The sequence below is a fragment of the Bufo gargarizans genome, chromosome 2, assembly GCF_014858855.1.
Source record: "Bufo gargarizans isolate SCDJY-AF-19 chromosome 2, ASM1485885v1, whole genome shotgun sequence".
Classification (NCBI taxonomy): Eukaryota; Metazoa; Chordata; class Amphibia; order Anura; family Bufonidae; genus Bufo; species Bufo gargarizans.
The window spans coordinates 27,202,477-27,228,145 of record NC_058081.1 but is presented as its reverse complement, the minus strand read 5'-3'; the positions used below and the strand labels follow the sequence as shown (position 1 = coordinate 27,228,145).

Below are 25,669 nucleotides of genomic sequence, written 5' to 3'. Positions count from 1 at the left end.
TGGTAGGCCGAGGAGAAAGAGAGATGAATCCCCAACTGGGAGCAAAAGGCGCGCCAGAACCTGGACACAAACTGACTCCCCCGATCCGACACAATCTCCTTGGGCAAACCGTGCAACCGGAAGACCTCCCTGGCAAAAATCGAGGCCAACTCTTGTGCAGAGGGTAACTTCCTGAGAGGAACACAGTGGCACATTTTGGAAAACCGATCCACAATCATGAGAATGACCGTATGGCCTCGGGATGCAGGAAGGTCCACAATGAAATCCATCCCCAGGTGTGACCATGGACGCTCCCCGGTGGCTATGGGTTGCAAAAGGCCCAACGGAAGGTGCCGAGGGGACTTACTCTGGGCACAAACGGAGCATGCCGCTACATATGCGGCGATGTCGGAACGTAGAGAAGGCCACCAGAACAGACGTGAAACCGCCCAGGACAGCTGATTCTTTCCAGGGTGCCCCGCGGCCTTGGAGTTATGGTAGGTTCGCAACAACCGAGTGCGCAACTCCTCAGGCACAAAACATCTGCCGTTGGGTCTCCCAGAGGGAGCACCAGATTGAGCCGCCAAAATCTGCTCACCCAGAGGAGAGGTCAGGCTGGTGCGAATAGCAGCCAGGATCTGATTCGGGGGTATGACCGTAGTCGGAATCGACTCCTCCCCGGACAGCTCGGAGTACTGCCGTGATAAGGCATCCGCTCTGATGTTCTTGGAGCCGGGTAGGTAGGAGACCACGTAATTAAAACGTGACAAGAACAGAGCCCATCTGGCCTGACGTGGTGTCAATCTCTTGGCCTCAGAGAGGTAGGTCAGATTCTTGTGGTCCGTCAGGATGAGAACCGGAACCACCGAGCCCTCGAGCAAGTGCCTCCATTCTTTAAGGGCCTGCACGATGGCCAATAACTCCCTGTCACCAATCTGATAGTTGCACTCCGCGGAAGACAGTTTCCGGGAGTAAAACCCACAAGGAAGCAGAGGACCCTCTGGTGTTCTACGCTGAGACAGGAGGGCGCCTACTCCCGTCTCAGACGCGTCCACCTCGAGGACAAAAGGCAACCCAGGGTTGGGATGCGACAGAATCGGAGCCGACACAAAGGCGGACTTTAGAGCCTCAAAAGCTCGGATGGCCTCGAGCGGCCAGACCTGAGGATAACTGCCCTTCCTGGTCAGATCCGTGAGAGGCTTGGCTAGCATGGAAAAGTCCCTGATGAACTTCCGATAATAATTGGCGAAGCCCAAAAAGCGCTGCAGGGCACGAAGCCCACTGGGCTGGGGCCACTGTAAGACAGCCGAAACCTTCTCAGGATCCATGGAGAACCCCTCAGCGGAAATGATGTAACCTAAGAAGGTTACCTGGGATCGGTGAAATTCGCATTTCTCAAGCTTACCGAACAGCTTGTTCTCTCGTAAGCGTTGCAACACTCGTCTGACATCCAGAATGTGGGCCTCCATGGATGCAGAATATACCAAGATGTCATCCAAATAGACCACCACACACTGCTGCAACAGGTCACGGAAAACATCGTTGATGAATTCCTGGAAGACTGCGGGCGCATTGCACAACCCAAAGGGCATAACCAAGGATTCATAATGACCGGTCCTGGTGTTAAACGCGGTCTTCCACTCATCGCCCGCCTTGATCCTTACCAGGTTATATGCCGCCCTCAGGTCGAGTTTGGTAAAGACCGTGGCCCCTTTGAGGCGATCGAACAGCTCGGAAATCAAGGGTATCGGGTAAGCGTTCTTGATCGTGATGCGATTGAGACCCCTGTAGTCGATGCAAGGCCTCAACTCACCGCCCTTCTTTTTCACAAAGAAAAATCCAGCCCCTGCCGGGGACGAGGATTTGCGAATGTGTCCGCGTGAAAGCGCCTCCCTCACGTACTCCTCCATGGCCTCATTCTCCGCTACCGACAGTGGATAGACTTTGCCACGAGGAGGAACGGCACCAGATTGTAACTCTATGGCACAATCGTATGGGCGGTGCGGAGGTAGGGCAACCGCACGCACCTTATCGAATACATCCCGGTACTCCTCGTATTCAGGAGGCAACAGAGAGTCCGAGGAAGTACACAGCAACTTGACAGGCCCATGGATGCAACTAGCCCCACACTGCGGTGACCACGAGAGGATCTCGGCCGATCTCCAATCGAAAGTCGGATTATGCTTCTGGAGCCAGGGGTACCCCAAGACCACCGAGTAGTGTGGAGACGAAATAACCTGGAGACAGACCGACTCTCTGTGAACGGCACCAATGGCCATCCCCACTGGAAGGGTCTCCTGAGTCACGTGTGGCGGCAGAAGGGGTCTGCCGTCTATCGCCTCAAGAGCCAGTGGGGAACCTCGAGGCTGCAGAGGAATGGAATTGGCGGCGGCGAACACACTATCAATGAACAAGCCACCAGCACCAGAGTCCACCAACGCCTGGGTCGTCACCGAGCCCCCGACCCAGGAGAGGACAACAGTAATCAGTGGTTTGTCAACACGGGAAACCGGGGACGAGGAGACTCCACCCAAGATCTGCCCCCGACAGGATCTCAGGTGCGAGCGTTTCCCGGACGGTTCGGGCATGCCAACCGAAAATGCCCACCGAGACCACAGTACATGCATCGGCCCTCGCGTCTCCGGAGTACCCTCTCCCCCTCGGACAGGCGAGCAACCCCCAGCTGCATGGGTTGACCCCCAGACCAGTCATCCCCAGGAGGCGTGGGAGGAGAGGGAGGCACGGGTGGGACAGCAAACGTAGGCGCCAATCTGTTAGAAGGCCTCCGCAGGCTCTCCTTAAAGGAAGGTCTCTCCCTGAGTCTGGTGTCAATCAAAATCAGGAAAGAAATAAGGGACTCAAGCTCCACTGGTAGGTCCTTGGCTGCAATCTCATCCTTCAAGGCATCCGAGAGACCATGAGAGAAAGCAGCGACCAGAGCCTCATTATTCCAGCCCACCTCTGCTGCCAGGGTACGAAACTCAATGGCGTATTCAGCTACGGATCGTGAACCCTGTCTGATGGACATAAGGAGCTTCGCAGCAGAGGCAGCACGAGCCGGCACATCGAATACCTTCCGAAGAGAAGCAACAAAACCGGAAAACTCGGCAACCACCGGATTGTTGTTCTCCCATAAAGGCCTGGCCCAGGCCAAGGCCTTGTCCGAGAGCAGCGAGATCAAGAAGCCCACCTTTGATCTCTCAGTAGGAAAGGCATGTGGCAGCAACTCGAAATAAATGGCCACCTGGTTAAGGAAACCTCGGCACTGAGTTGGCTCTCCCCCAAAGCGCTGTGGAAGGGGGGCAGAACCGGTCATACCCCGAAACACCGCAGGTGCAGCAACAGGTGTCGGGGTAGACTCTGGCGCAACAACCGGAGCGGCAGTAGGAGCGGGCCCAGGAGCGACAACCGACCCATCGGCAACGAAAGCTAAATGAGCCGTGCGTTCAAGCAGGGTTTGTAACGCCACAGCGAACCGACCCAACAGGTGATCCTGCTGATCAAGTCTGGCAACCAGCGTAGGTAGCGAGGATGGCCCTGTACCGTCAGAATTCATGGCTTGGTCCTAATGTCATGGAACCATGAACCAGACGTACAACAGAGATAGGTGGAATAAGAAGGCTTTATTGAAAATCAAGCCGTAGCTAAAGTCCAAACGGATGGCTAAACTGAAGCAGGGTCTTGCGTAGACGGAGGTCAGGAACCAGGAGGGTAGTCAGACGTAGCCAGGATCAGGAACCAACGGGGTAGTCAGACGAAGCCAGGATCGGGAACCAACGGGGTAGTCAGACGAGGCCAGGATCAGGAACCAAAAGCAGCAGCAGTCTTTGAAGCATGTGCACACAGGAGGACCAAGCAAGGAACTGAAGCCACAGACCTTCTATATATATGAGCTAGGCATCCAGCTCCTCCCAGAGGGAAGGAGGAGCCGCAGGGTGGGAGGCTACAAGAAACCCAGAAACCAAGATGGCCGCCAGCACATGTCAAACGAAGGAGAACAGTGAGAAGGTAAGACCATGACAGGCCCTCTGCTGTTGATGTATGCCCATAGCAAATTAAATCACAAGGTTCAGTCTGGTATAAACAGCTGTGGCATAACAAATGTAAGGTAAGCTGCTGTGACATTGCAGTGGGCCTCAGTCAGGTAAGTTGCAGTACTGTCACATCACAAATGAGATTCAGACAATTGAGCTGTTGTGACCTCGCATATATCTTTCTGTCAGGTAAGTTGCTGTGATAGTTTTTGTGATGCCCCAAGTAGAATCCGGTCATGGTGCCATATTCGACAAATTGCCTTATAATATAATAAATAATACACGACTACCATTGTGGATAAAAAATGGCTGCGGTCTTTATTAACTGGGGGGGGGGGGGGGAGGTGGGTAACCATAAATAATAAAATACCATAAATTATTAAGCCATTAAACTTTTCCAATATTAAATCGAGTCCATTAGTGCACTACTCATCCATAGTCCACCCAGTAAGGCTGAGCAACTAACCCCCCCACCCTTTTACACTCCCCCCTTTCCAAAGACCGCGACTAAAACATTGGGAGGTTTGCCGGGACACGATCCTTCCTTTTCTTCTCCCCAGCCGCCGACAGAGCTCCCACAGGTCAGTGTCCACAATAAATACACCTTTTTCCCGCTGAAACTTGACTTAGCCAATCCATAACTTCAGCTAAAATTAGCCCTTTGCCCAGAAACCGATCAGCAACCATCCTTGGCCAATCACCTTTGGTTGCCGGCTGACCTTTGATTCACTGTGGATAATAATGGCGGAAAAGGAGGGAAAGCAGGGGAATAGGGGGAGAGAGACAAATCCACAAGACAACCTACTATATATAAGTCTCAATTGTCCCCATGAGGGGGAAATGCCTATATCGGCACAGCCCCTTTCAGGATAGTTGTTGTAACATCACAAGTGGTTTTCAGTCAGGATACTTGATGTAACATCACAATTGTGTTTCTGAAATCATCACAAGTGGGTTTCAAATTTCAAACATGTAATCTGCTGTGACATCACAAGTGGGTGTTAGGCAAGTAAATATGTGACATCACAAGTCAGTTTTAGTCGGGTAAGCTGCTGTAATATCAAAGTGTGTTTCCATCATGCAAAATGCTGTGACATCACAAGCTGGTTTCAAACTGGTTATATGTTGTGCTACAGCAAATGAGTTTCCATACACTGCTGTGACTAGTGACTAGCGGGCGAAGTTCTCAAAAATTCGATTCGGATGCTTTGCCAAATTTTACAAAAAATTTTGCATTGTGATGAATTAATTCATCACGAAGTGCATTTCTTTATAAATAGATTGCGCCACTCCCCGTCATTGTACCCCTCAGATGCCTCGCTGATAGCGGCATCTGACTTTAAATGGGTTGTCTGAGCTTTTTCTATTGGTGACCTATGCTCAGGATAGGTCATCAATATCAGATTTGCGGGGGTATGACACCCGGTACCCCCTCCAGTCAGCCATAAGAGGAGACGGCGAACGCAGTGCGCACATGCCTTTTCCCGTCTCTCTTCCTGTTTGCTGCTTCTGTCTCATAGACATAGAACAGAGAGAAGGGAGACAGCACGTGCGCACTTCACATGCCCTCAGCTCATACAGCTGAACGGCGGTGGTGCCGGATGTCGGACTCCGCCGATCTGATATTTATGACCTATCCTGAGGATAGGTCATCAATATTAAAAGCCCAGAAAACCCCTTTAGTATTCACTGTAAGTCTATAATAAAAAATAAAAGAAAATTGTATTTGCCTCATCCATTTAAATGCGAAAAGCCAGCTGCCTCCATCTTGATTGAAGATCTGGCGTAAAATCTTGCGTGGACCGGGATGACGTCATCATGTCAACCAGCGTGGTGACTTCTTAAGTCTTAATCAAGGTGATGGGCTCTTCGTGCTCAAATGGATGAGGTAAGTATGATTTTTTTTTTTTACCCCATTTTAGGGAAAATTGATTCGTTACCACGAATCACAAGGAAATTCAGCTTTGCGGTGAATAAAATTTTTCATGAAATTTGGATAGAAGACCACTTTGTGCACTTAGATTCGCGCAACACTAGCTGTGACATCACAAGTGTATTTCCATAATGTAAACTACTGTGTAGTGATGGACATTCAGGTTCGACAGACTCGGCCGAACTTTGTTTTAAAGTTCGGTTTGGGTTCCGAACTTGACCCAAACTTAACCCCGAACACTGAACCCCATTGAAGTCAATAGGGACCCAAACTTTGGGGCAAAAAATTGGCTGTAAAAAAGTCATAGAAAAGGCTGGAGGGCTGCAAAAGGAACCAAAATGAGGGTAAGAGAAGTACAATTGCCCTGCAAACAAATGTGGAGAGAGAAATTACTTAAAATAAAATAAAATACATAAAAATAATAATTTTGAACAAGGCGGAGGCTGTGGATGTGGTGGTGTAGGTGGAAGAGGTGGAGGAGGTAGCCAACACTTCTCTACTGTGCCAATATAACAAATAATAATCTTGAGCCAAGAGATTAAGGTCCAAATAATGGAGGAGGAGGTGGACATGGCGGTGTAGGTGGAAGAGGTGGAGGAAGCCAATACTGTCTCTGTTTTTTTTTTTTTATGTGTCAATTCTGTGTGTGACCTTCAGCCCTTTTTTTTGGGGGGGGGGGTGCGGCCGGTATACTTCTCTATATGCCAATATAAGACATAATAATCTTGAGCCAAGAGGTGGAGGTCCGAGTGGAGGAGGAGGCAGATGTGGTAGTGCAGGTCGAGGAGGCGAGGTAGCAAACATTTTGTTTTTGTTCTTTGTTTTTCTTATTTTTGGGGGTTTGTTTTTTGGTTTGTGGAGGCCCCATAACATTGGGAAATAGAAAAGAGAATGCACAAAGTATAACAATGGCTGGGTGCGGCTAGTATACCGCTCTAATCTGCCCAAACACATGTTTGGACAATAGACTTGCCGCAGGGAAGGCCAGCATCTCCAAGGTGTAGAAAGCAAGCAAAGACCATGTGCCCAATTTGAAGACCCAGAAGTTCAATGGGGCAGACCCATTAGTAAGTACATGCAGACGTATGGACATGTACTGTTCCACCATGTTGCTGAAACGTTCCTGCTTAGACGGTCCATATCAGATGGTGGTGCTGGATGTTGTGGTGTGGTGACAAAGCTTTTTTGTGCATACAAAGTGAATAATAAGGGCACCTGGGACTTCAGGGGAAAGGGGTGGAAAGGCACATGAGGGGTTAATGTTTTGGCGGGAAAATGCAGGCAGGCAAAGGGTTGGTTAATGTACAGCCAGAGGAGTGCCCTCCAGCCCTGATTTTATTTGGAAGTATTAGTTATTTTTGTTTGTGGTGTTTTTCAGTTTTTGTGGAGTTGTTTTTTCTTTTTCTTTCTTTCAGAATTAGTGGTCGGCATAAAAGGAGGTTATGTGTCTTTGGAAAACAGGAAGTTGGATTGCGATAAATGAGGGTTTTTTTTAGGGCTCACATTGTTATATATGTTTAAATAAAGCTGTGGCTACCCCACAATTTTGCACAAAAAGAGTGTGATGGTTTTATTTACAAGGTTTGGTTGAGCCTGGATGGTTTAATTCTCAGATAGTGGGTTACTCCTGGCAGTCCCACAATTTCGGCGATGCTAACCCTCCCTTCTGAGGTGCTATCAGTGCCCCAGCTGTGTTGGCAACTTCCTCCTCCGCCTTGTGCTTCCACTGAGCCCCCGATGTCAGATGGGAACGCTATCAGTGTCATGTCCACCAGCATTTGCTTGTACTCATGCATCTTCAGTTTACACTCCAGTGACGGAAGTAAGGTGTCACGCTCCCTCCTGTGTGAGAGGTGAGCAGATTGGATAGACTTGCTGCATGTGAGGCTATCTGACAAGTCTCTCTGTTTTCCTCTATGTACGTTGTTGTTTGACAGGATCTCGCCTTTCCTGAGGTGCCACTCGTTATCAGTGATGAGGCTCTATTTAGATCCGCCTCACACAGATGACCATGCAGTTGATAGTTTCTGCTTGGAGTTTCTAGTGCTGGTTTGTCTTGGATCTCTTGCTTCTCCATTCATCTCTAAGCTAAGTACTTGTTGCCTTCGCTGTTTCTTATTATCTGGAATGTGTTGTTTCTAGGCCTCAGGGAGACACTGATTCCTTTATTCTGGAAGGAACCAGCTGTCTCATCCCGTGCTACCTCTCCTAGGGCTCGTCAGTTTTAGCAGGGCTTAGGCATCCGGTGTATGAGTATTTCCACCATCAGGATCTGTTCATACAGGCAGGAGTTAGGGAAAGGCCTAGGGGTTACTAGGAGGTTACCATCCCTCTTACTTAGCTTTTGAGGCCTAGATGTTTATTCGTTGTGGTGTGTATTTGGTGTTTTCCCTTCCCCTTAACCTGTGACATAAGGATGGCACATTGTCCTTGTAGTGGGGATCCAGCAGGGTGGTAATCAGCAGTAGTAAGAATGAGGGCAACTCGGCGGTTGTTGCTCAGACACTACAGCATGTAATCGCTCATGTGTGCCAGGCTGGCCAGAGGCAACGACAAGCTGTCCTCAATGGCAGGTGTATTGTCTGTGTCCTCTGTATCCCCCCCTCCCTCAGCCATGGTCCAGTGATGCCTGTGAGATAGGCTAACAGCAACAGGGTGAGGACACCAAAAGCTTGCACAGATGGCCCACACGTTCTGCAGCAGCTCTGACATATCAGGGTAAATTTCCAGGAACCTCTGCATGACCAAGTTCAGCACATGTGCCAGGCAATGGATGTCTGTCAAACCAGCTAGAACCCAACCACTCATCGGTCTGTTCTTCCATGCCCGCCCACAGCTCCTGCATGGTTTGGGGTCTTTTCCCCAAACAGATGAGTTTCAGAACAGCCTGCTGTTGTTTCTTCTTGGCTGTGCTGAAGTTGGTGGTGTAGGTGTTGCACCGACTTGATAAGGGGGCGGTAGTGGAGGAACAGGAGGAGGAGGCACCAAGAAACCTCCATCAATCCTCGTGGCAGTAGGACATGCACCAAACCGCTTTCCGCCTCCGGCACAGCCACCACTACATTTACCCAGTGGGCAGTTAGGAAGTTATAACGTCCCTGCCCGCGCTCACTTGTCCACGTATTAGTGGTTATGTGGACATTGCGCACAACCATTGACGGTGTGGCGCAGTGCACATTTTTTTTACGCCACTTGTTGCGTGGACAGGCCAACTGGAAAAGTAGTGTCAGCTGGAAACCACGTAGCCTGGGGCAGCTGCCATCATGACATTTTTGTAAACCGTCAGTCTCCACAAGATGGAATGGCAGCATTTCAAAGGCCAGTAATTTTGAAATGCTGGCATTCAGGGCCAGGGCTTGCGGATTGGTAGGGGGGTACTTCCTCTTTCTCTCCAGTGTTTGGGGATGGACAGCTGATACTCTGAGCCATCCAATCTACTACCGCCTCTACTTGTTCTGGCTACACCATTCTTAGTGCAGTATTTGGGCCTACTAAATGAGGCAGAACTTCCTGTCGCCTGCAAGCACCAGAGGAAGGTGTTTTATTTGGGTGCATGCTGGTACAGATTGACAATGTCTACGCCCTGCAGCAGGAGCTCCACCACCACCAGCACCTTGTCCCTTATTTGAGGGTCTGTTAATTTTTTATGGTCACTCAGGGAATACGCTGACAGACGAACGATTGTATTTCTGTGTAACAACGGCAAGGAATAGGTTTGGCGGTCCCAAATATAGGTATGTGGCAGTGACACAATTAACAGACCTTTTAACTATTGTTATTCCGTGTGACAACTGCAAGGAACGGGTTTTGCAGCTCAAAAATAGGTATGTGTCAGCAACACAATTAACAGACGGATTAATTATTGTATTTCCGTGTCACTGGTGCAAAGGAGTAGTATTACACTGGCCAAAAATGCCTCTTGGCTGGATACAAAAGTGTTTCCAAGCTGTGATACTTGGCAATGGGGGTGCTGCTAAATATTAACCATGCTAGGTGCCCACATTTTTGCTTCCTTTCTTATTATTTTGAAAATTTAAAATATGAAAAAAATATTATGTTTTTGCTTAAATTACATATCTAACTTTATGCCTTTTGGAGATTATTTTATCTTCAACTTGCTTAACTGTTCACAGTAACAGTAATTGTGACTAGGGCTGCCCAAACTTTTGCATGCTACTGTATATCCTGGACAACTTATTTAAATATTCTAATCAAAGGTAATTTTGTGATATATGTCATGATGTTCCTCACAGTGCTATTTGTTATCCACAGCTCTACAGCTCAGTATGCTGCAATTTGACAAGTTTGTTCCGGGGGTGAGTATATAGAAATCTTATTATAAAAAAATCTTTGAAATGAGCAGAACTACTAGACCCGGCACTAAGCAATTGTGTTGTTCTTCCATAGAGCATTCCAGCGACATCCTACTTGACACTTCTCAAGGACCCTTACATTCTAGTGGCTGCAGGTAAGTTACATTACTGACCATTCCATATTCAGTGTATAGCAAAGATAAACAGCTGACAACCTTACTACAAAATCTGGTGGTACACTGGGGTATGTATATCAGAGAATGGCAACCCTGTGCTTACATATCGTATTCTTCCGTTTCTTCCTAGGTTCTTTTTGCATTGACTATATGACATTTGGAGTTATTGCACCTACCCTGCCCATATGGATGTTGGAAACGATGTGCTCGTCTGACTGGGAATTAGGTAGATGTGATGCCAAACTGATTGCTTGCACATTACATTCAAGGTGTTTTCTTACTTCTGCAAGAAGCATTTATCATGTACAGAAAGTTATACAAGGCACTTTATAATGTTGTTTTATTATCCATATTGCTTCCTTTGCTGTCTTGATTCAATTTCCCATAACATTATACACTGCTCCTTTCCATGGTTACGACCACCCTGTAATCCAGCAGTGGTGGCCATGCGTGTACAATATGGGAAAAAGCACAGCTGTTTCTGGTGTCTGGGAATGCAGGAGTGCGCATAGTTTACCAACCACCATTGCTGGATTGCAGGGTGGTCATAACCATGGAAGCGAGCAGTGTATAATGTGATGGAAAAATAAATCCAGCCAGCAATGGAGGCAATATGGACAGTCACGATACATTACTAAGTGCCTTGTATTTACTTTCTCTAGATGATAAATCTTATTTTCTGAAGTGAGACGACCCCTTTAAATATGTCTACAAAACTACTTTATAGCCTAATAAGGCAATAATTTGACTGGGATCTACTAGTAGATCACAATGCCTTAAGTTGCCCATGCACTAGAGATTTTTTTTTCAGTTTTCCAAACGGTTGGCCTTCTCCGTCGGTCTGAAAGGGGAGACTCCTGTCATAGGATGGAGGTAGTGGGACATACAGTACCTTTAGGGGTTCTATTGAACAGCAGAGGAATAAGACAGAAGGAGACACAAGTTATTTTGCAGAAACACAACTTTACTGTAACTTACCTTATGATTCACAATAATTTTCTTTACCGGAGGTCACATCAATTGAACACTTTGAATTATAACGCACAGTCTCAGTATTCTTGCAGGTTTCTTTTTAAACAGGGCTTTGCTTTTTCTATATTTTGTTGCACAAAATAAACCTATAACCTTTACATTTAGACTGAAAACACAAATCAACCACTGCTGGGCACTAACTAAAAGTGTCTTACTACCCACTACTCAAGTAAAATGACATTACCTCGCATCAAGAGCACATGTCCACTTTGAGGCTACCAATCACAGTAACAGTCTCTCCAGACAGGTTCTGTCTCCTCAGATGTCTCTGTCTAGTGCACACTTTGCAGCTTAATCGACCACTAATCAGCCAGACAGTGTTGGAAATAAATTTTGTACTGACTAGGAAGGAAAATAACCCACTACCAACCCGACCATCATTCCACAAACATCCAGCTAGGGACTGTACAGTTCATGGCACCCTATTGGTCTGTAAGGAAGGGAACGCCTGCCATGAGAATATTCAAAAAGGGTCAAAAACAGAACCTGGAAATTATAGGTCGGTAAGTCTAACATCTGTCGTGGGTAAACTGTTATACGAGATGCTATCTTAAAGTATCTCAGTGAAAATAAGCATGTAACACTGTATCAGCACGTCTTCATGAGGAATTGGTCAAATTAATTTAATCAGTTTCTATGAGGAGGTAAGTTCTAGACTGGACCGGGGTGAGTCAACGGATGTCGTTTATCTTGACTTCTCCAAAACATTTGATATAAGTGTTGAACGGGCACCAAAGTGCTCGGGTGTTCAGGTGCTCGGTCGAACACCTTGCGACACCCGAGCACATTGAAAGTCAATGGGAGAACCCGAGCATTAAATCAGGCACCCACGGCACTGAAGAGGGGAGGGTGTCTGATTCATAGGAAAAAGTCAGAAATTGATAGAAACACCACTGCAATGGTTGGGAACAGCATGATGTCTGAATGCATCTTGGACTCCCAGGTCGCTGCTGGGAACGATGTTGTCCGAGTAGTACACCACTTTTACAGACTGACAATAATACTCACAAAACCGAAAATAAAAATGATTTTAGAGAAAAAATTGTTAGGAAACATTTTTTCCTGTATATTTACTTGTATATAAAGTGCAAGTGCTGCCAAAAATTAAAAAGAGGCTCTCCGATACAACTTGCAAAGCACAGGTAGTGGGCCTCATTCACATTGTGGTACAATTATTCAGGTAGTGGGATTTCAACACTCATAAAGCCTATGCATTAAGTGAAAAGGTTTCCAAAAATGTCAAGGAACCAGCACTCCAATACACCCTTTATTACATATAAAGGAGGGCATCATACACCCTTGAAAAATTATGATTGATGGCTTGCTGGTGACCCTCAAAAACATTAGGAGCAAGGGCCTGCTGGTGAGTCTCAAAAACATAAGGAGCGAGTGCCTGCTGCTAATCTGACCATCTAAAACATTATATGTGAGGGCCTGCTGGTGAGCTGACCTTCTAAAAGATTGTAGGTGAGGGCCTGATGGTGAGCTGACCCTGTAAAACATAATGGTTGAGGGCCTACTGGTGAGCTGACCCTCAAAAATATTATATGCGAGGGCCTGCTGGTGAGCTAATCCTTTAAAACATTACATGCGAGGGCCTGCAGGTGAGCTGAGCCTTTAAAAGATTGTAGGTGAGGGTCTGCTGGTGAGCTTACCCTCTAAAAGATTGCAGGTGACGGCCTGCTGGTGAGCTGACCTTGCAAAACATTATGGTTGAGGGCCTGCTGGTGAGCTAACACTCTAAAACATTATATGCGAGGGCCTGCAGGTGAGCTGGCCCTTTAAAAGATTGTAGGTAAGGTCCTGCAGGTGAGCAGACCCTGTAAAACATTATGGTTGAGGGCCTGCTGGTGAGCTGACCCTCTAAAAGATTGAAGGTGAGGGCCTGCAGGTGAGCTGACCATCTAAAACATTACATGCGAGGGCCTGCAGGTGGGCTGACCCTCTAAAAGATTGTAGGTGAGGGCCTGCTGGTGAACTGACCCTGTAAAACATTATGTGTGAGGGCCTGCTGGTGAGCTGACCCTCTAAAGGTTTGTAGGTGAAGGCCTGCAGGTGAGCTGACCCATTAAAACATTACATGCGAGGGCCTGCAGGTGAGCTGACCCTCTAAAAGATTGTAGGTGAGGACCTGCTGGTGAGCTAAACCTCTAGAACATTATATGCAAGGGCCTGCAGGTGAGCTGGCTCTCTAAAAAATTGCAGGTGAGGGGGCCTGCTGGTGAGCTGACCCTCTAAAACATTATATGTGAGTGCCTGAAGGTGAGCTGACCCTCTATAACATTAGGAGTGAGGGCAGACTAATAAGCATGTTTATATGATAAAGGGGAGGAGTAGGACGAGAAAAGGAAGATTGAACTATATACCCTTTTTTGTGGTGGAAGGGGTGCATGGGAATACAGTGTATTCAGTATATTATAAAAACACATTTAAAGTGTGTTTATGTTCAACCGCTTTCCTCTGGTGGAGTAGAGAAGTCAGGGGCAATCCAGGCCTTGTTCATTTTTATAATAGTCAACATGTCAGCATTTACAGTTGACAGGCAGATGCGCTTTTCAGTTATTATGCCCCCAGCAGCACTAAATACCCACTCAGACAAAAGGCTGGGGGCAGGGCAGGGCAGGCCAGCACCTCAAAGGCGTAGAGCGCCAGTTCGTGCCATGTGTCCAGCTTGGACACCCAGTAGTTGTAAGGCGCAGAGGGATCATTGAGGACGGTCTGCTACGTATTCCTTCACCATCTTCCAAAATGTTTCCCTCCTTGTGACACTAGGCCGCCGGGGCGAGGGTGCTGGAGGGGTGTCATGAAACTGTCCCAGGCTTTAGAGAGTGCTGCCCTGCCTCTGTTGGAACTGCTATGTGTTCCCCTCGTCTCCCCTCCTCAGTTGCTCAAGGAACTACGTACTCTGCCGCCAGCGTTGTCAGCTGGAAATTTTTTGAGCAATATTTCCACAAGGACCTTCTGGTATTGCACCATTTTGTTCGTCCTCTCCATTACAGGAATGAGAGATGAGAAGATCTCTTTGTAGTGGGGTTAAAGAAGGGTGACCAACCAGTAATCGGTGTTCTCCAAAATGCATAAAACACATGGGTCACAGGAAAGGCAGCCTAGCATAAAGTCAGCCATGTGTGCCAGAGTCCCAACAGGCAAGACGTTGCTGTCATCATCAGGAGGATTACTCTCAATCTCCTCATTCTCTTCCTCCTCTTCTGCCCATCCACGCTGAACAAATGGAATTAAACTTCCATGGGTACTACCCTCTGTAGAAGAGGCAACCGTCTCCTGCTCCTCATCATCATCCAATTTACACTGAGAAGACGAACTAAGGGTGGTCTGGCTATCACCCTGTGTAATGTCTTCCCCCATTTCCACTTCTTCTACATGCAAAGCGTCAGCCTTAATTGTGAGCAGGGAGCGTTTGAGTAGACACAGAAGTGGGATGGTTACGATGATAATAGCGTTATCGCCGCTCACCATCTATGTTGATTCCTCAAAGTTTCTTTAAACCTCACAGAAGTCAGACATCCATGCCCACTCCTCGCTTGAGAAGAGCAGAAGCTGATTGGAAAGGCGACGACCATGTTGCAGCTGGTTTTCCACTACTGCCCTCTGCTGCTCACAAAGACTGGCCAACATGTGGAATGTGGAGTTCCAGCACATGCTCACGTCGCACAACAGTCAGTGAGCTGGCAATTATAAGTGCTGCTGCAGCGTTGACAGACCGGCAGAAGCTGTCGATGACTTGCGGAAATGGGCACACAAGCTGCGCACCTTCACCACTAGCTCAGACAAATTGGGATAGGTTTTGAGAAACAACTGGACCACTGTTGAAGACGTGGGCTAGGCATGGGATGTGTCTGAGCTTGCCGAGTTCCAAAGCCGCCACCAAGTTACGGCCATTATCAGACACAACCATGTCTGGTTGTAGGTTGAGTGGCGAGAACCACAGCTCAGTCTGGTCTCTTATCCCCTGCCACAGCTCTGCCCCGGTGTGCTGTTTGTCACCTAAGCAGATCAGCTTATGCACGGCCTGTTGATGCTTCCCCACTGCAGTGCTACACTGCTTCCAGCTACCGACTGATGGCTGACTGGTGCTGCGAGAGGATAATTCTGAGGTGGAAGTGGAGGAGGAGGCAGAGGAGGAGAAATGGGGGTTGAAGCCACTAACGTAGGTGGTGGCAGAATTATGGCCAGCAATCCTTGGCGTCTGTAGAACCTGTGCCATCCCAGGGTACGACTCGCTCCCGGCCTCCACAATTTTCACCCAGTATGCCTTTAGGGAAATGTAGCGTCCCTGGCCAAAAGCACTTGTCCATGTGTCAATGGTTAAGTGGACCTTCCCAGTAACTGCGTTGGTCAGGGCACGGGTGATGTTACGGGACACATGCTAGTGTAAGGTGGGCACAGCACACTGTGAAAAATAGTGGCAGCTGGGGACTGCATAACGAGGGACGGACTCCGCGGAGGCTACGGAAGGCCTCAGTGTTTACAAGCCTAAATGGCAACATTTCCAGGGCCAGCAATTTGGAAAGGTGCACATTTAGTACTATAGCCTGTGGGTGGGTGGCTGGGTATTTACGGTTGCGTTCAAATGCCTGGGGTAAGCACATTTGGACGCTGCGCTGGGACACGGAAATGGTCGCTGATGGTGCTTGCGAAGGTCCAGTTGCAGGGCGGGAGGCATCCAAACCTGTGCCTTTGACAGGGGGTTGGCCAGCACATAAAAACAGGAGGCAGTGGTGTGACCCACAGACACAGATTGTGGACCCAGGTGTTTGGCCAACCTATTATGGTGCTTTGATGCCATGTGGGGGGTCATTCTGGTGGTGGTGAGGTTGCTAGTGTTCACGCCCCTGCTCATTTTTGTATGGCACAGGTAGCAAATTACAATTCCTTTTTCATCCGCACTTTCCTCAAAAAATCACCAGACTGCGGAACACCTTCCCCTTGGCAAGTGAGAATTCTGCAAGGGTGTGCTCCGGGGAACAGTTGTGGGCCTGTTTGGTGTGGCCCGCCTACTCCCTTTTGCCCCCCACTGCCTCTTCCAGCCTGTTGCAATGCTGCAGATCCCTCCCCCTCTGTACTGCTGTCCTGGCTCTGCTTAACACCTTCCCAGGTTGGGTCAGTGACCTCATCGTCCACCACCTCCTCTTCCACTTCCTCACTCTGCTCATCCTCCTGACTTGTTGACCTAACAACAACAACCTCAGTTATTGACAACTGTGTCTCATCCTTATCATCAACCTCTTGAGACACTAATTGCTATTGACTTATTGGCAACTGTGTCTCATCATCATCCACCTTGTGAAACACTAATTGCCGTTCCCCACCGTCATCTTCTTGTGACTGCGGATGCTCAAGAGTTTGGGAATCAAGGCACAAGATTTCATGTCCCTTTTCAAGCGGGCTTCTCAAGAGACCCAAATGAAGGAATGGCGCTGTAAAGAGCTCCTCGGAATATCAGAGTGTGGGATCACTTGTTTGGCAAGAGTCTCCATGGTGGGCGGAAGCAGGATCAGGGTGAGGATTGTGTTGACCAGACTCTTGGCTACTGAGACTAGACTTGGTGAAAGACAGGGTGGTGCTTAACCGACTGGAAGCATTATCTGCTGCAATTCAACTGACCACCTGATCGCACTGGTTTGACTTTGAGAGCGTCCTGCCCCACCCTGCAAACTGGGACATGGCACAGTTTCTGCATGTGTGCACCATCAGCATCATGGCCACTTCCCTGTCCCTTACTGCTCGCCTTCTTCATATTAAAGTGTATGCGCAAAAAATGAATAAAAATATATTTGGGGAGTGGAAACGTTACACAGAAGATGTAGCGCAGCTAAGGTCACTGTCCGCAGCGGACACCGTCTATGGAAAAAGTGCACTGGATGTCACAGGTATTTTTGGGATGTGCACACGTTACACAGGAGATGTAGCGCAGATAATGTCACTGTCTGCAGCAGCCTAACTATTGCACGCTATTTAGCGCAGGATACGCTAAAAATAGAAATTGCTGCCACACACAACAGTCCTTAAAAGGACTTATGGGTCTGTAAAGTTTTTTAGCAATTTAGCACAGGTTGCGCCAAAAATATATATTGCTGCTGCCACACACAACAATAGTCCTTAAAAGGACTTTTGGGTTTCTGACAAGTTTTTCTACTGAAAAAAAGAAAATTTCACTCCTACACTATCTTTCCCTTCTTCAGCACAGCTCTCCCTGACTAACACTGAGCTGAACACATGTCATTGGGTGCTATATAGCACCCGATGACGCGTTTCGGCCAGCTAATCACTGTAATGCCAGTAACCAACATGGCTACTGGCATTACAGTGAAGGGCAGTACTTACCTGCACGTTTAATGGCTGCATAGCAGCCAACAAACGTGCGGGGAGGAGACTTGAGCATTGTGCTCGAGCACATGCGGTATTCAGCTGAATACCGCCATGTGCCGAGCATCGAGATGCTCTAGCCAAACTGGTGTTTGGCCGAGCATGCTCGATCAACACTAATTTGATACTGTACCACATACAAGGTTAATATATAAAATTAGAATCCTCAGACTGGGAGAAAATGTCTGTATGTGGATAAGTAACTGGCTCAGTGATAGAAAACAGAGGGTGGTTATTTTTTTTTTTTTAAACATATTTATTTTGTTTTCAAAGCCGTAAAGCATGACAGTAGGCTACAGGGTAAAATGTAACATGGAAAGGTACATAATCTTCAACAATTTTAAAGTCAAGGCATCAATGTAGAGGAAGCACGCACTCAGATGACCTACATATGCAGATCAGGTACATTGTATGAACATTCTGACCATATTCACAACTACCTGTGTGTAGAGGAATTTTTCTCAGGTTTGGAGCATAAAACTATGTGCGGAGCTGTTTAGTCCAGAGTAGCCTAAATGTCATTTGGGTCAAGATGTTGGAAGCAAACCCCTGCATGAGGGGCAATCCAAGCTTAGAAGGCTCGAGCTATATGTGGGATATGACAACAGAGCATATGAGAAAGGATGTGTAAACAACCAGGGGGGGGGAGGAAGTGCTTATGAGCTATTGGAGAATCTAAAGGTGGACCAGAGTGACCAACGCTTCAAAAAGGTTGGGTGTGTGCGAGATTCCCAAGCAGATAGTTCCTCAAAACGATAAAGCTGGTCCACCTTAAGCTTCCACTGCTCAATTGTCGGCAACGAGGTTTGGAGCCAGTGTTTGGGGACGAGTAGACGCGCTGCTATCTAGAGCTGTTTGAAGAGATAACTTGGAGAGGGTTGATTTGCGTCTGTATAGTGGGACAGCAATGCGCCAAGTGGAGACATCTTTACCGATTCACGGCAAATTTGGTTGCTTAATCGAAAGATATCTGCCCACCATTTGCTAATAACTGGACAGTTCCACCAAATATGGAGGAAGGTCCCAGTCCCCTCGGAGCACCTCCAGCACCTGTCCGAGGAAGACACAGCGAAGTGTGCAGATCTAGATGGGGTAATATACCATTGGGTCAGTATTTTGTATCCATTTTCCTGGATGCGCACGCATCGGGAAGCCTTATGGGGGGTGTTAAATAAGTCGGGCAGATCGTTGAAGGATATAGTTAACCCGGTTTCTCTTTCCCAATTGTGTATAAAAGATGGCTTAGCGATAAGTGGTGGGGTGCACAATTTGCCATGTATTTGCGATATTATTTTCCTCGGGGGTTTGGGGCTGATGATGAGGGCTTCAAACCAACCTATTGGACGAAGGAGTTCACCTTCAGTGTTGTTTCTTATTAGAAAGGACCTAATATGAGGAATCAAGGTAAGGTCGCATGGGTTTGGGTTAAGCAGACTATGTATGGCTGCAGTCTCTAGTGGTTTCCCAGGGAGGTCCAAGAGGTTTCTAATGGGCAAAGAGGAGGATTTGATATGTTTAGAGGAAGATTGCAGTAATAATGGAGAGGATGCACCTAAGATATCTGCAATCGTCAGGATAGGGGAAGGGAAGGGAATTGAGTAGTGGGAAGAGTTCAGCCATCTCCAGGCATCTAGTGTTGCTTTTAGAATTGGATAGTTAGGCAGTGGTATATGTGGTGGAAATTGGTGTCCTAGTAGGGTTGTCCGAAAAGAAGTGACTAGTATGCTTTGTTCTAGGCTAACCCAAGGTTTATCAATGGGGTTGCGGAGCCAATCTATTGCTCTAGCTAATAGTATCGCTTTTCCATACAGTTCAGGGTCTGGGAGGCCAATGCCGCCTAGCTGGCGTGGATGGGCCAAGAGTTTGTAGGAAAGTCTGGCCTTTTTGCCATTCCATATGAAGTTTCTAAACTTTTGTTTCAGGGATGTGTAAAATGAATTGGGTATAGGTATTGGGAGGACCTGTTGCAGGTACGTCAGGCGCGGTAAAATCAAAGAGGTAAGGAGATTTTTACGCCCAAACCAGGATAACATTGGCGCCCTGGTCTGTAAATTGTCTATGGCTGAAAATAGAGAGTTTTTAAGGGGGATGTAGTTTAGTGAAAAGAGATCCGAGATTTGGGGGCTGATCTTGACTCCTAAATAAGTGATAGTTGGGGATGACCAGTTAAAGGGGGAATTTTTCATCAGTCGGGACCTGGTATGAGTGGATATTCCAAGCGTAATGATCAGCGATTTGCTAGCATTTATCTTAAAGTTTGAAATGGAACCATATTGTTGTAGGTGATTTTGTATATAAGACAGGGAAGTGGTTGGGTTTGTTGTCATGATCATAACATCATCGGCAAATGCCGCAATTTTGTGGTCCCTTTCTCCCAAAGTAAAGCCTCTGATATTATAATCATTCCTAAACGTGGATAGAAGGGGTTCCATAGCCAAAACAAAAAGGAGGGGGGACAAGGGACAGCCTTGGCGGGTGCCATTGTGTATACGAAAGGGTAATGAAAGACTGCCATTAACCATTACCAGGGCAGTGGCCTGTGCATACATAGCAAAGATCGCTTGAACATAGGGACCAGGTAGACCAAAGCCCAGAAGAACATGTCTTAAATATATCCAATTGATCCTATCAAACGCTTTTTCTGCATCGGTGCTGAGTAGAAGGAGAGGGGAGGAATTGTGCTTGGCATGACATATTGCGTTGATAACTCTCGCAGTGTTATCCTTGCCCTCTCTATTGCGGACAAAGCCCACCTGATCCCCATGTATCAAAGAGGGAAGGAAGTTTGCCAGTCGGTTGGCCAACATTTTAGCTAGCAGTTTGAGATCCAAATTCAGAAGGGAAATGGGTCTGTAATTAGCGCAGAGTGTGGGCTCCTTTCCCTCCTTGGGGATCAGTGCTATGTGTGCAGTCGTCATATCTCTAGATAGGGCACTACCTTGCAATGCAGAATTGCATACATTAAGGAGGTGTGGGAGTAGCTGGGTCTTAAAGGCTTTGTAATATGTTGACGGGAGGCCGTCAGGGCCAGGACTTTTCCCCAGGGGTAGTTGGGAGATAGCTACGGAAAGTTCCTCGATAGAGAAAGGAGCTGCCAGTAAGGTTCTCTGATTATCGGCGAGCTGAGGGAGGGTGTTCGCCTCCAAAAAGGAGGAGATTAAAGACAGATGAGCCTCAGAGGATAAAGGGGGCGGGATATTATAAAGCTCTTCGTAAAATTTTCTAAATTGGGTAGCTATTTGGTTTGTGGCAAAAATTGTGCCGCCATTTGGGGACTTTAGTTGATGTATGTAATTGTTGTCTCTTCTTGCCTTAATTCTATTCATCAAGAACTTAGTAGTCTTATCGCCATGAGCATAAAATTTATGCTGCGAGTTTAGATAGTATTTGGCGGATTTAGCATCCAATAAAGCTTTTAGTTCTGCCCTAAGACTAGAAAGGTCCTGACGCTGAGAATCGGCTAGGGAACGTTTGTGTTGGGTCTCTAGCTTTTTAATTCTAGTAAGAAGAGACGTTATCTTCTGTTCTCTGATTTTCTTAATGTGTGATCCAATACTAATGAAGTGTCCCCTTATGAAAGGTTTGTGTGCGTCCCAGAGAGTTTGAGGGGATATAGAGGGGTCGTTATTCAGTTTAAAGTACTCCTCTAGTAAGGAAGAGATTTTTGTAATGATTTTGGGGTCTCCTATAATGGATTCGTTCAGGCGCCAATTAAAGCAAGGGAAATTGCGTGTAGGGGACGTGACCGTGAGAAAAACAGGTGCATGATCGGAAATATGAATAGATCCGATCTTGGCCTCTGAGTAGTGCTGGAGGTGCTCCTTGGACACAAATAAGTAGTCGATACGGTGGTACGTATTGTGAACATGTGAAAAGAAGGTGTAGTCTACATCACTAGGATGAAGAGAACGCCAAGAGTCAACCAGATGCAAGTTCCAGAAACCCTCTCTCGCCCTTCTCAGTGAGTGAGCTGATTTATGGGAAGAGACATCTAGCTCGGGGTCGAGCGCAATATTAAAGTCGCCTCCTTTTTTTTCTCTCACGTCCCCACGTGGAGGGGGGGGGGGGTAGGATGGGAAATGGGAGAAGATAGGGAAAGAAAAAGGAACTGTACTTATTAATTAGGACTGGTGGATCTCTGTTTACCTGATTTTTGTGGATCTGTTCCTTGTGTGAAAATTAAATAAAGACTAATTTAAAACAAAAAAAAAAAAAAAGTCGCCTCCCAGCACCACAATACCTTCTTTAAAGGACTCAATGAGTTTATACAAGCTGGCAAACCAGGATATTTGTTTGTTGTTGGGAGCGTACAGGTTGATAAATGTGTATGTCTGAGGGCCTATATTCCCTTTCACTAAGAGATATCTCCCCTCTGGGTCTTGAGTGTGTTCAGAGTATTTAAAAGGGATTTTTCTTTTAAAACCGATGCTGACACCTCCGGAAGCCGACGAATTACCACCACAATGGAACCACACAGGATAATGTGAAAATTCCAGGTTGGGGTAATGGTTGAACCGGAAGTGTGTCTCCTGGAGAAGCAACACATCTGATCCCTCTTTGCGTAGCATTGCTAAAATTTGGCTTCTCTTAGAAGGAGAGTTAAATCCTCTCACATTGTATGTAGCAATGTGTAGATCAGCCATGATCGTTCAGAGAGTGGGGATCAAGGCGCGTCAATGTGTCAGTCCCCCAGGGGAGAGCACTTACCGGTGAGGTATCAGTCAGCTGGTCAGAAGAAAAGGATGGGATCCATAAGCTAGAGTGGAAACCTCTACTGAGTTGTGACAATAGAATCATGTACCTTAGAACAAACTGGGGAAAAAAAGAAAACATTAGAACAGGAAAAAAACATTTCAAGCATAGGGTCACCCCTAAGCTAGTCATCTTGGGGGGAAAAGGTCTAGTGACCGAATGGTGTGCCATCTAGTACATTAATAAGCAGCCTACTTGGAATAAAAGGTCCCTCCACTAAGGGAGAAGTTGTTGACTATTTACGAAAAGGCTAGCTAACTAGTGGCAAGGACTGGGGAAATCTTGTATTAGGAAATTGGACAGAGCTGACAGACCAATTAGATAGAAAGCGAGAGAATAAGGACTGGACATGAGACAGTAGTAAAGGGACAAAAGTGAAGTGGGGGAGGAAAGACATACTGGAAGACAGACAGACAATAGGTTACATCAAATGGCTGGATCTTCTCTGGATTCCGGTGAGACAAGTCCGTTCCGTGAGACGTCCGCTGTTATTCATTCAAATGTAGATGAAATTCTGGCAGCCAGGATATACCGGACGAGAGACAGGAATGGGCTAAAGAAAGTTCACCGGTCTTGGGTAAGTCTCATTGGGGTCATCTGCCTCCCCTTCTTACCCGTTTTATGGGCTTTAGGGGTATGCATCACGGTGAAGGGCGTAACGGTTGGAATCTCTGGAAGTGCAGCAACATCTTGAAATAAGTCCCAATTTTCAATCTGGAAGGGAGGGATTTGCAAAACGTCATACATTGCATCCAGATCCGCATGTGAAGAAATGTTGAAACGACGTCCATCATGGGAAAAAGATATGCCAAACGGAAAGTTCCATTTATATTGGATCCTATTAGCACGTAGCCATTCTGTCAGGGGTTTCATGACCCGGCGCTTTCTGAGCGTGGAGGGAGCTAAATCTTGATAAATGGAAACTTGCGCTCCTTCAAAAACGAGATCAGGGCGGTTTCTGGCCGCTTCTTGAACTGCAGCTTTCACTTGGAAGTTCAGAAATTTACAAATTATGTCCCTGGGGGGATCTTCTGCTTTGGGCTTAGGGCGTAGAGCCCTGTGTGCTCTCTCCAGTGTTATTTCTGGGGTGAAATTTGGGCCGAGGAGTGAAACGCAGAGGTGTCGGACCGCATTTGGGACGTCACCTGGGGCAACCGTTTCAGGAATCCCACGTATCCGGAGGTTATTGCGGCGCCCCCTATTCTCCTGGTCTTCCAGGGCATTATGCAGCTCATTGAGGTAAGCGCTGCACTTCTGTAGTGAAGTAGACGTAGCCCTTTGATGTTCCAGCCCCATGAACTGTTGGGTCTCGAGGGCCTCCACCCTATCTCCCACTTGCCTCATGTCCTGGCGCATTGCTGCTATCTCGCTCAGGACAGGCTCCATGGCTTTGCACAGGGCCTGTTTCAAATAGTGCCGGGTTATGGGGAGAGTCCCTTTACCTTGCGGCTCATCGGAGATACTTTCATCATCGGACCTCTCCTGCACGCTAGCTCTGTGGGGCTGTGCGGGCTGAGTCGGCGCCATCTTGATTTCTCGCGCCACAAACGAGGACGCCGCTTTCTTAATAAACTTGTCCATTTCTCCGCTCGCTGGCAGGGTTTTTTGCTGAGTCGGGTGCTCACCGAGTTTAGGGTTGCCAATTTTCACCATAGTGAGGCTGATGGCTGCAGATTGCTAGAGGTTTAGACGGCGGTAGTGCAGGAGCTCAGCAAAGTGCGGCCATCACAGACCGGCGCAGGCTCCGCCCCCCCCCGAGGGTGGTTATTAATGGTACACACTCAGATTGGGTCACTGTCACTAGTGGAGTACCGCAGGCGTCAGTATTGGGCCCTATTTTCTTCAATATATTTATTAATGAACTTGTAGAAGGGTTGCACAGTAAATTTTTACAGATGGCACTAAACTGTGTAAAGTAATTAAAACAACAGAGGACAGTATACTGTGTGTATATATATATATATATATATATATATATATATATATATATACACACACACACACACTGCTTGTCCGAAAAAAATAGACGCCACCCAAAAAAAAAAGGTTACACACGCTAATATTCTGTTGGACCGCCTTTAGCTTTGATTACGGCACGCATTGGCTATAGCATTCTTTCGATGAGCTTCTGCAATGTCACAAGATTTATTTCTATCCAGTGTTGCATACATTTTTCACCAAGATCTTGCATTGATTATGGTAGAGTCTGACTGCTGCACAAAGCCTTCTCCAGCACATCCCAAAGATTCTCAATGGGGTTAAGGTCTGGACACTGTGGTGGCCAATCCATGTGTAAAAATGATGTCTCATGCTCCCTGAACCACTCTTTTACAAATTGAGCCAGACAAATTCTAGCATTGTCATCTTGGAATATGCCCGTGCCATCAGGGAAGAAAAAATCCATTGATGGAATAACCTGGTCATTCAGGTATCATTCCAGCATGTTAGCCATCTGCCCGCCATGGAAACGTTCCCTACTGCACAGAGCAGCAGTGCCCCCACCAGCGCCTCTTCAGCATCCTGGTGGGAGGAACTTCATGTGTGGAACAAATCCACCCCGAAGGAGCAAATAGAGGGAGTCCTGAGTCTGGTGAAAGAGCACCACAAGGCCTTTAGCAAGCACTCCACGGACTATGGAGAGGTCAGTGTAATCAAACACACCATACCCACTGGCTCGCATCCTCCTATCAAGCAGAGATACAGACCCATTCCACCTACTACCTATCAGTCTGTAAAAGAGATGATACAGGAAATGAAAGACTCTAATATAATCCGGGACAGTCATAGTCCCTGGGCTGCGCCCCTAGTCCTTGTTCGTAAAAAGGATGGCAGTATTAGGTTCTGCGTGGACTATAGAAAAATCAATCAAATCACCCACAAAGACGCTTATCCGTTGCCACGCATTGAAGAGTCTTTGACTGCCCTGGGGTCATCAGCCTACTTCTCAGCTCCGGACTTAACCAGTGATTACTGCCAGGTACCTATGGCCCCGGAAGACCGGGAAAAGTCTGCTTTCACTACGCCTATGGGCCTGTTTGAATTTAATTACATGCCTTTCGGATT

The 25,669-nt window shown here is 47.2% G+C and overlaps 1 protein-coding gene across 1 annotated transcript in view; it reads left to right on the top strand.

Annotated features, from left to right (window-relative positions):
• Positions 1-25,669, top strand: part of LOC122929257 (chromaffin granule amine transporter-like) — a 285,527-nt gene that overhangs the window by 145,094 nt on the left and 114,764 nt on the right. The window contains exons 8-10 of the mRNA XM_044282773.1: positions 10,219-10,262; positions 10,354-10,414; positions 10,566-10,661. Coding sequence (XP_044138708.1) covers positions 10,219-10,262; positions 10,354-10,414; positions 10,566-10,661 — 201 coding nt within the window. The remainder of the gene's footprint in view (positions 1-10,218; positions 10,263-10,353; positions 10,415-10,565; positions 10,662-25,669) is intronic.